Source organism: Pan paniscus, chromosome 11, assembly GCF_029289425.2.
Source record: "Pan paniscus chromosome 11, NHGRI_mPanPan1-v2.0_pri, whole genome shotgun sequence".
In the NCBI taxonomy this organism is placed as follows: domain Eukaryota; kingdom Metazoa; phylum Chordata; class Mammalia; order Primates; family Hominidae; genus Pan; species Pan paniscus.
The window spans coordinates 51,532,751-51,543,652 of NC_073260.2; the positions used below are offsets into that span (position 1 = coordinate 51,532,751).

At 53.2% G+C, this 10,902-nt stretch overlaps 1 protein-coding gene across 2 annotated transcripts; it reads right to left on the bottom strand.

Annotated features, from left to right (window-relative positions):
- Positions 1–3,392: 3,392 nt before the first annotated feature.
- Positions 3,393–10,658, bottom strand: LOC100980191 (putative spermatogenesis-associated protein 31C2). Of its 2 annotated transcripts, none has more exons than XM_008975733.4 (4): positions 9,005–10,658; positions 7,829–7,904; positions 7,204–7,264; positions 3,393–6,953 (listed from the first exon to the last, which is right to left on the bottom strand). In XM_008975733.4, exons 1-4 carry the CDS (start codon positions 9,239–9,241, stop codon positions 3,767–3,769), a joined length of 3,561 nt encoding a protein of 1,186 aa, XP_008973981.2. In that variant the 5' UTR covers positions 9,242–10,658; the 3' UTR covers positions 3,393–3,766. The 2 variants fall into 2 exon arrangements, with proteins under 2 accessions (XP_008973981.2, XP_054947797.1); XM_055091822.1 differs by having other exon boundaries at positions 3,548–6,953; positions 7,829–7,886.
- Between the last annotated feature and the right edge of the window lie 244 nt (positions 10,659–10,902).

The window sequence follows — 10,902 nt, forward strand, 5'->3', positions numbered from 1 at the left end:
GAAAGAAAAGAACATCCTTTTAAATTCAGGGACTCATAGGCAAAAGGGACTGTAGACTTGTCTCAGATGAGATGTTGAACTTTTTACTTTTGAGTTAATGCTGGAATGCGTTAAGACATTTGGAAAGAAACTTTTGAAAAGGCATGAATGTATTTTGCTCTGTGAGAAGGACATGAGATTCGGGGGTATCAGGGTCAGAATAATATGGTTTGGCTGTGTTTATTTACAAAACTCATGTGAATTGTACTTCTTAATGTTGGAGGTGGGACCTGGTGGGAGGTGATTTAATCATGGCAAGAGGGGGTTGGGGTTGGAAGGAAAAGGGGTGGGTAGGGTGGAGAGTAGGTTGGCAGTAGGGTGGTGGGAGGGTGGGGGGTAGTAGGAAGAGGGAGTAGTCTGCTGTAGAGGCAGAGGTTTGTGGAAAACCTCTACTAGGACAGTGAACCTGTGGCTTTGCAGGCTTCAGCCCCCATGGCTGCTCCCATGGGCTGGGCTGGTGTGGAGTGCCTGTAGCCTTTCCATACTGAGGGTGTGAGCTGTTGGTGGGCTTATGAATCTGGGGTCTGGAGGATGGTGGCCTCCTGTGTGGGGGCTCCAAGCCCATATTTTCCTTCTGCACTGCCATAGTGGAAGTTTCCCAAGAGGCTCTGCCTCTGCAGGAGGCTTCTGCCTGGAAACAGTGGGTGGTGGTATGGGTGGTGGTTCCTTCACCAATGGTTAATCTTCTTGATGCTGATCTCCTGATAGTGGGTTCTCATGAGATCTGGTTGTATAACAGGATGTAGCACCTCCTTCCTCTCTCTGTCTTGCTCCTACTCCTGCCATATGAAATATCTCATTGTCGCTTGGTCTTCTGGTATAGTTAGGAGGGCCCTGATGAGTGTGGGCCTCGTCAGTGGACCTAGTCAGTTGGGACTTGGTCAGTGAGGCCTATTTATTGGGGGCATGGTCAGCAGGGGTCTGCTTAGAGAGGGTCTCATTAGGGGGATCTAGTAGTGGGCGTCTTGGTGAGTGGGGACCTAGTGGCAGCCACTTGTTTGGTGTCTGGTCAGTGTAAAACTAGGCTGCAGGACTTTGTCAGTGGAGACCTGGTCAGCTGGGGCTTAGTGGTGGCCTTGTCAGCATGAGCTGGGTCACTGGTGACCAGGTCAATGGGTGCTATTCAGTGGAGGCCTGGTCACATGGGACCTAGTCAGCAGGGCCTGGTGGCCATGTCCTCATCAGTGAGGCCCTTGTCAGTGGGGCCCTGATCAGGGCAGCCTGGTCAGTGGAACCTAATCAGTGGGGGCCTGTTCAGAGAGAGCGTGGTCAGTGGTGGCTTTTGTAGCACTGGTCTGTGGGTGACCTGGTCAGCAGGGATCTGAGCAGTGGGTGCCCATTCAGTGGGGCCTACTCACTAGGGTCATAGTCAGAAGTATCTGGTCACCTTGGGCCTGCTTAATAGGGGCCTGGTCAGTGGCAGCCTGTTCCCCGGAGGCTTAGTCAGTAGGACCTCATCTGTGGGGCCAGGCAATGGGGTCATGATCGGTGGAACCTGATCAATGAGGCCTTGTCAGTAAGGACCTGGTCAGTGAGGCCCTGGTGTGTAAGGTCCTGGTCAGTCAGTAGGGTCCTGGTCACTGTGGGCCTGGCAGCAGGGCCTGGTTAGTGGGGCATGGTCATGGGGTTCTAATCAGTGAGGGTGTGGTCAGGGAGGACCTGATGTGCGGGATCTGGTCAGCAGGGACCTGGTGCGGGGGCTGCTGAGCACTGCTGGGAGATGCCAGGTGTAATGCACGTTATCAAAGGCCCTACGGACAGCTCGGATGGGCCAGTGGTGCCCAAAAGCCCAGTCAAAAGTGGACAAAGCAGGTGTTTGGATGGACCTGGGAGATCTTGCTCAGAGATTTTGACAGGACAAAGGCAAAGGAAGGACCAGAGTGGCCGGTGAGATGGTCACAGTCTATGGGCTGCACGGGATGGAGGAAGCCAGGGAACAGGCAGGGTGGGCAGCTGGGGTGCAGGGAGAGGCAGGTACATGCTGGGAGGTCAGATCCTGTCAGTGCTGTGGGGGTGTCAGGTGGGGTGGGCTCCAGTTGCACCCTCAGTGCACTGGGCAGGTCTCAGCCCAGGCTCCCTGCACCCTGGCCGAGTGATGCGGTCACTCCCTGGGGGACTTCCGTTGGGCCCCAGCCACCCACCCTGGGCAGTGCTGTCCCATCTCAGGACTGGACTTTCTCAGATCCTGCAGAGGGCACAGCCTCCAGCCCAGGAGGGGCAGCCCCATGGTGCAGCCCGAGCTCTCCATGGGCCTGGAGCATCCCCTGCCAGCCCTGCGCTCCCTCTTCTTCCAGGTCCCGCGTTTCCAGTGTCAGCCAGCAGGGAGGCCCCGTCCTCCCTTCCCTATGTGTCTCCTGGGCAGAAACTTGCGGCGGATTGGGACAGGGATGGTGCTTCCCTCAGGCCCATTTAGGGAGGGGACTGACTCCCAGCCTGGCACAGGTCCTCAGCTCTGCCTTGGTTGCCTTAGAGTGAGAAGGATCATTCCTGAGGGTAAAGGTAAGAGACTGTCCGTGCTGTGTGGGAGGCTGGTCTAGAGATGGAGGACTTAACAGTTCCTCCCAGTCTGTCAGGCCTGAGCAGCACCGTCCTGTCTCAGGACTCAGAAAGTCCAGTCCTGCGATGGGACGGTGCTGCCCAGGGTGGGTGGCCGGGGCCTGACTGCAGTCCCCCAGGGAGTGACCACATCACCCAGGTGGGGTCCAGAGAGCCTGGCCTGAGACCTGCCCAGTGCACTGAGGGTGTACCTGGAGCCCACTCCACCTGATACCCCCACAGCCCTTGCAGGCTCTGACTTCCTAGCAGGGTCATTCACTCATCTGGGGCAGGGGAGTTCGCCGCCCTCAGCAGCCTCCATGAAGGCCATCCCCCCAGCCCCCCGTCCCCCACCTACACATGCACAGAGCTGGAAGGTCTATCCCCACCACCACTCCAGAGTGCGAGAAAGGGAGAGGCAGTGGGATGGGGACTCTGTGCTTCGCATGTTGGCTGAGCAAAGAGGGCCTATCTCCATCCCAGCCTTTGTCAGGGAGAGAAGGGGCTTCCCAGGGCAGACATTATCTATTCTTCACCAGGATACCCAGGGTCAAGACTTCTCCCACTTCTGAACTCAGGGTCCAGCACTCTCCCACCCAAACTTCCACTATTTTGTGACACATGAAGTTATTCGGCTGTGGCGCTTCCTGGAGCCTGCATGGAGATGTTCAGCCCTGTGACATCTCTGCAAACCTTCTCCCTATAGTTGCATAAAGTTTGAGGTGGACAGTAAGTAGTGGAAAGATGGGTTGAACCTTATTTCAGAGTGGGATCTTCATAGGTTTTTCTCATCTTGTTTTTAGAATTTTTTGTTGTTTGTGTAAAGATGGTATTACGGAAACATAAGGTTCAGTGAAGGAACTCAGGATGAAGGTGGGCTTACAGCACCGCTGTCAGCCTCCCTCCACGTCCTGTCGCTTCTAGAAACCAAGCCCACACCAAGCACAGCACAAATAAAAGCCATCACCCTCTTATGAATAAAAAACCATATATATTGTGGAATATTAAATGTTCTGCGTGTACTAACATGAGAGAAAATACTTTTTCTCTACATAGGGTGAATTTTTTCTTGGGGACTTGTTTTTCTCTAGGGAAGGCTAAAAAGGAATTTGTGACTGACCAAATTAGACACCTCCCTGAAAAAGACAGTGCCTTGGGCAGTGGTGATGGTGGCTGGAGGCACCGGGTGTCTTCAGCCGGTGCTGAGGGGGACTGACTGGGATACAGCTTTCTTGGGGAGCAAGAGTTGGGGATGTCGCAGGCCCCATTGCTCATTGTTGCACCGGACACTTTTCAAGGGCTGCTGATCTCTGATTTGTCTGTCTCTGTTGGGACGAGTCTGGTTCTTGAGAGTGGCTTGTTGACTGCTGGCTGCATAGCTCAGCATTCTGCTGTGTTCTGAGTAGAACGGGTGTCTGTGGTTGCAGGGAAACCCACAGACTGGGGCTTGAAACTGCTGTCTTTGCTGATTTACCTTCGAGGCATGGCACGCATGGCAAAGTGACATTTTCTCCTCCAGTATCTGTCCAACTGCTGTCGTGAGCCTCTCAGCTTCAGCACTGCTGCCGTACACGCATGATCTGTTTTTTACTGTTTTTTGGCTCTCAGCAGTGACTGGTGCTGGCTTCCTTTCTTTCTTTGAAAAAATCCTCTGAAAAAATTGCTTGATGTTTTCTCCAAAGTGGCTTATTGAAGGAGGCTGTTTCTTTGATGGCAGTAGCTGGACGCCTTCATTCTGACGGGTGTCTTCTGTTTTCCTGCCTGGGGTAAGTTGAGGACTCCTCAATCCTTGAAACATTTCTTCATGTTTTTCTAAGTTGGGCTTCCTAGAGTTCTCCCTCTTGTGAGTAGGGGGAAACATTGGGCTTTGGCTCTTGCATGAGCCTTGACAGTTTGGGTTCCTGGGCTCCTTGTGCCCCACGTTACTCCTTCTGGCTGACATGAGGTCACATAGCTCCTGGGAAGCCTGCATGTTCCCAGTAGGCATGCTCTGGAGATGGCCCTGGGGCACTTGAGAAGCCAAATTCTCTGAAGCATGGGGCACAACAGATGCTTGCCCATCTGGAAGGAGCACAACAGCGGCAGAAACTTGAGGCTGGGTCTCTGACTTCGTGGCCATTCCAGGCTCAAATTCACTAACAGGCTCCTCCATGAGACACAGCTTTCTTGGGTCTTGGGAGACAGACATTCTAGGGAGTAGAGAGCTTTTGCTGGTGCCTGGAGCTTTGAAACCACGCACATCCTCACTTGTGGCTTGGAGGTTTGCTCTCATACAGGTTCCCAAGGGGACTGTGGGTTGTGGCACTGCCTCCCTGGTCTCTCCAGCCCTTGAAGATTGGGCTCCTAAGCTCCTGCTCTGCTGGGTGCTGCCTGTGAGGCTGTATGTGAGGGGCTTAGATGGCCACCTGCCCTCCTGTCCAGCTGTAGGAGCCTTCAAGGACCCATGATCATTCCAAGATGGGATCCCTCGCGGGGCCCTCTGGAACTGCTTACATGCAGGTGAGGAGGCCTGAAGCCTCTCTGGCATGTGAACAGATGGTTTGGTCAGCACCTGCTTTCTCAGACTTGCCATTGGTGGCTCTCCAAGGAACGTGGCCACCTCAACTTTTGAGCCAGCCCCAGATTCGCAGGTGTCTGAGGAGGGACCAGCAAGCTGTATAAGGGACAAGGATGAAACCTTTTCCAGTTGAAAGCACTGAATGGGCTTGAGGACCCTGAGGGGTAGACCCCACCTGTGTTTGGCCCAAAACCTCACAATATGGGCTCCCAGCACCTGCTGAGTACACGGCTCAAGGAAGGAAAGCACCTGGGCTGTGTTCACACAGGCTTTCCTACTTTTCGGGACTGCTAGATTGCTGGTTTTCATGTGGGTGTTGGATACGGGAAAAGCCTGGTTGACAGCAAGCCAGGATCGACGCACACTCACGGGAATCAAGCCCTCGTTGGTCTGGCCCAACTTTCTGCCCAGGTGGGCTTTCAGGATGTTTTCTATATGATTCCTCTCTGTGCGTCTTAATAAATCACTTCCTGAGTCACTCCTCAAGGGCTTCCTCAGGTTCCTTTCTGACTCCTCAGAGGTCGCCCCCAGAACCTTCCCTGGGAAGCTTTCCATGCCCCTGGATAGATTTTGTGGGGTCTCACCCAGAATTTGCCCCAGATGTGGGCATGGGTCCCTCTCTAGCTGGAACTTCACCGTCTCTGCCTCCTTGCTGCTTTCACCTGTGGACGTGGAGGACTGCCAGGGCCTGGGTTTGCCCTTGGCCTGACTTGTCCCTGGCAATTCATCCTGAAGCTGCATCAGATCCAGAGACTCTTGGATCCTTCCACGTTGCCCCATGTGTTGCTCCAGTTGTCTCCAGAGTTCAGGACTGACTGGAAAGTTCTCAGGCAGAATGGATGTCAGTCTTTCCTGGGGAAGGTTAGGAGTGGAGACACTAAAGACGTCCTGAGATTTTTGGACCCTAGAGGGTAAAGCCAACCCACCTTCTAGTTGTTTCCTCAACAAAGGCCTTTCAGGGTGCTGAGTTTCAGGTAGGGAGAGAGCTTGCACTTTATTCTGCGACGCAGGGCAAGCTACTCCAGTGTTCTTCATCGGGGATGGAAAAGCAGGAGATAGGACTGGGAAAGAGGATTGAAGATGGGCCTGAGCCTCGGCCTGAGCCATAGATGTGGGCCGGAATTGGGGTGTGGATGAAATAAAGGGTTGGGACTCAGGCCCCAGATGGGACAGGGGCTGGGCCTGGAAAAGCAGTGGGGACATTGTAGTGTCCCTTTGGCGAGAAAGATGATCTTGCTGGACTGACGAGTTGAAGACGCACCAGGTTTTGGTAGTCTCCTGCGACCCGGAGAAGGCAGAAACTTGACTGTTTGAGCCGCCAAGGCCTGAGATGGCTGGGACAGAAGCCGTCAAATCCTCACGTGGAGACAAGCTTTGAGGGACGGTGTCCAGTGGAAGTGCCACTGAGTCACAGTGAGATGGTGTTAACAGAGTGGAGTCCCACAGGGGAGGAGCAGTGAAGCCTTTCGGAGGAGGTGGAGAGCAGGCCAGAGGATCAGGGGTGTGTGGTGGGTGAGGGAAAAGTACAGGTGGCTCGGGTGAGGGGCGTTCTAGGAGAAGGGAAGGTTCTGGTGGCTGGGAGGCCCTTAGGGAGGAGACTGAGGTGGTCATTGGGCCTGGTGGTGGGGTGGGGGCCAGATCCTGAGGATGCTTGGTTCGAGGATCCGGTGAAGCTAACGGGGAGACAATGGGAGCAGCATCTTCCATAGGCTCATGAGAGGACCGGGAGGCTCCATCAGGTGTTCTTTTGCCCACCTCACCTGGGGGGTCTGGACCAGAGAGCTGACCAAAGTCACCTTTTGCAAGGTGTGGCCCCAGGAGGCTGCAGGAGACAGGAGGCACAAGCTGCAGCCAGGAGCAGATGGGTTCGGAGGGCAGAAGCTTGGGCCACAGCCCCTCCACCACGCCACACCCTGACCACCCAATTCTCCTGCTACCCCTCGCCCCAGGGCTTTACTCCCATCCTCTGTCCCCCTGGTCTCCCCTTCCCAGGTCAGCTCCAGGCTGCCTGTGGCCCTGGGGTCACGTCCCAGCCCTGGCAGGAAGGATGCAGGGAAGGGGAAGTGCCTCACCTCTGCAGTTGTGAAAGCAGGTCCCAAGTCTCCTCCAGGCCTCTCGGGCACTCTCTACAAGCTGGAAATCAGACCGGGTTAGGGCAGTGAGGGAGGGGCTTGGGATCTCACAGGAGGCTGAGTGTATGTTTCTTTAGGGAAGACCATGGGGAATTAGACCCTGGAACCCACCCATCTGTGTCCAAAGCCACATGGCCCCGACGGTAATAGCAAGGCATAGAGGACAGGGCTTTGTCATTCACAAAGGGCTTCCACACACGGACCCCCCACCCCCATGGTCCTCACAACTGCCTTGTGGGGAGAAAGGACTGGGGTGGTCTCAAAGAGGAATCAGCCTTAGCAGAGTTGAACAGCTGTTCCCAGGGAGCGGGAGGCCCCTCACCCCCCTCTGCATCCAGGCAGGCATTGGTCTCCCCAGGACACACACACTGCCCCCTGCTGGGTAACGCTCAGTCCCCGGCCCACCATGGCTTCATTCCGGCACGGAATCTGAGAAGGACCCAGGGTTCTGATTTCCTTCCTAGGAGCCCCTACCTCAGGTTTCTTCAACTGACTTCTTCAGAGTCAGTTCCCTCCCAGACAGATGAGATCAAATTAACTCTAGTGTGCCCTGGCAGAGCCTTACCTCTCAGACTGTGGTTTTTCATCCTGCCTCTGGGCCTCCCCCTCCGCCCTACTGGACACTGGGAGACAAGATGACGCTGGGAGACAAGAAATGGCGAGAAGCTAGGACCGGCTCTCCCTCTCTGCCCCCAGCCCAGCCGCAGCACGCTGCATTCATGAACCGCATGGCTCTGTCTGTCTTGCTCAGGGAGCTCTATGTGCTTCCTCCCACGCTTGTTTAAATGGATGATAAACTGCTTTTCTTAGAAAAACAGGAAGAGGGGGTCGGGTGCGGTGGCTCACGCCTATAATCCAAGCACTTTGGGAGGCCGAGGCAGGTGGATCACCTGAGGTCAAGAGTTTGAGACCAGCCTGGCCATGGTGAAACCCCATCTCTACTAAAAATACAAAAATTAGCCAGGCGTGGTGGCGGGCACCTGTAATCCCCAGCTACTCAGGATGCTAAGACAGGAGAATAGCTTGAACTCTGGAAGCAAAGGTGGCACTGAGCCAGTATCGCTCCATTTCACTGCAGCCTGCACAGAGAATAAAATAAATAAAAATAACACACAAACACACGCACACACACACAGGGATTTTCAATATGAGGTCCACCATGGACGCCATCAGTCCCTGTTCCTCTGCTCCAGGAACACCCAGGCTCAGGCCCGCAGGCACCACTGAGCTGTCAGGTAGCATTCTGCTTGCCAGGAGACCAGAGGAGATGCCAGGCCCCGGTGGGAGGCCCTCGGGGGCCCAGCACAGGCCCCATATCACCCCACACAGAAGAGGCTGGGTCCCGAGCCACCTGCCCCAGGAAGGGACTGATGAGCCAGGGCTCAGGGCCTGGCCTCAGACAGAGACCTCCCGTCTCATGACCAGAGACCTCCCCCGTCTCATGACCAGAGACCTCCCCCGTCTCATGACCGGTCCTGGCCGCTGAGCCCACGGGTTTGATTTTGCCTTCATGCCTCCTGCGCTCCCCCACAGATGGACTGAGAGCTTAGGATGGAAATCCCAGTACACGATCTACCCCTACCAACCCCTGGCTCCCCTGCCTCTCCCTGGAAGCATGCTGTTCTGGTCTCTCCTGAGACTTCCCATCGCAGAAGTCTCCACTGGATTTGGAAAGGTGGAACTAATAATAAAAAGAAAGAAGAGAATCAAGCTCTGTGGGTCTGGACTGAGAGCTCCTTACCTTTCTCTTCCTAGGCGATGGTGAGGGTGGGTTGTCACAACGGAGGTAAGAGAAGTAGGGGAGTAATAGGAAGAAGAACCCCAGGGCAAACACCAAGGTGAGGAAGATATCCAACACCCATGGTGTGAAGCTGGGGGTGTTTAGTGATGAGGCACTAAGTAATTTTAGAGGAAAGAGAAGATTCTCCATGTGAATAGGCGCATTGCTTTCTAGCAACTGAGCTCTGGGCATCCTCATGGAGGCTAGGGACTGGGGCCCAGGCCTGCATCACAGAGCTGGGGCTTCACATCACAAAGGGCTCCTTTGTTGGGGAGGGGCAGTAGGAGGGGGAGGCCGAAGCACAGCCCCTCCCTACCCTCCAAGCCGGGGATCCCTTCACCCTCCCGCCTTCCAGATCCCTCCTTCGCACTAAGTTTTGTCAGTGATAGAACTCAGCCAGTTTTCTATTCTTTCTCCCTGGAACACAGATATTACCTGGTTCCTTTTATCTGTTGGAGTCGGTGGCTTGAGGTTACCTATTTCATAGCCTTTGAAAATCTGTAGTTGAGTCTGAAATTTTGGCTATGTACCAGGGATTTTTATTTTCAGAATCTCATTCGTCCTCAACTCCAGCTTTCCCACACAATGTTTTTGTCTTCTGTGAATCCAGGGACAAAATGTAAATTTCTTTTACTCTTATTTAGTTTTGCAAATTTTGAATAGTAAGTTTTAAAAAATTATTTCTATCTCACTTTCCTTTTTTTTTTTTTATTTTTATTTTTTTGAGACGGAGTCTCTCTCTGTCGCCCAGGCTGGAGTGCAGTGGCGTGATCTTGGCTCACTGCAAGCTCCGCTTCCCGGGTTCCAGCCATTCTCCTGTCTCAGCCTCCTGAGTAGCTGGGACTACAGGTGCCCACCACCACCACGCCCTGCTAATTTCTTTTTGTATTTTTAGTAGAGACGGGGTTTCACCGTGTTAGCCAGGATGGCCTCGATCTCCTGACCTTGTGATCTGCCCGCCTCTGCCTCCCAGAGTGCTGGGATTACAGGCATGAGCCACTGCGCCCATCCTTCTATCTCACTTTGAATCAAAGGGACCTACCCACATACAATTAAGATTTTTTAAAAATTATATTTATGTACTTATGTATTTATTTTAAGTTCCGGAGTACATGTGCAGGACATGCAGTTTTCCTTTTTTTTTGAGATGGAGTCTCACTCTGTTGCCCAGGCTGGAGTGCAGTGGCACGCTCTTGGCTCACTGCAACCTGTGCCTCCTGGGTTCATGCCATTCTCCTGCCTCAGCCTCCCAAGTAGCTGGGACTACAGGCATGTGCTACCACGCCCGGCTAATTTTTTGTATTTTTGGTAGAGACTGGGTTTCACCATGTTAGCCAGGATGGTCTTGTTCTCCTGACCTTGTGATCCGCCCGCCTTGGCCTCCCAAAGTGCTGGGATTACAGGCGTGAGCCACCGTGCCGGGCCTGCTGTCTTATTTTAATGTCTCTCTGGGCTTGATAATTTAAAAGGACTGGCATTCCTCTGATAAAAGTTATTTTATTTTGTCATTTTCCATCAATATATCCTGTTCAGTGAAATATCTGTTCATGCCTTTAGCCCATTTTCTAATTGGATTGTTTTTTCTTGTTGTCGTTGTTGACTTTTGAAAACTTTAAACAATATTCTAGATATGAGCTCCTTGTCAGATATGGTTTATATCAGGTGTGGTTTGCACTTTTCTTCCAGTTTTTACCCTGTCTTTTTATTAACAGGCTCTTATGCAGGGCAAAAGTTTTAAAATTTGATAACATCCAATTAATAAATTCTTATAATTGATTGTGCTTTTCTGGTGTCATGTCTAATAATTATTCATCAAGTCCTAGGACCTGAAGAATTTCTCATTAAATTTCATATTTTTA

Excerpts from the sequence above, each read along its gene's own strand:
- LOC100980191 (XM_008975733.4), bottom strand. The coding sequence starts at position 9,241 with ATGAGGATGCCCAGAGCTCAGTTGCTAGAAAGCAATGCGCCTATTCAC. Across the intron at positions 7,265-7,828 it reads GAAAAACCACAGTCTGAGAG|CTTGTAGAGAGTGCCCGAGA; the intron begins GTAAGGCTCTGC and ends TCTGATTTCCAG. Across the intron at positions 6,954-7,203 it reads CTGCTTTCACAACTGCAGAG|CCTCCTGGGGCCACACCTTG; the intron begins GTGAGGCACTTC and ends TGTCTCCTGCAG.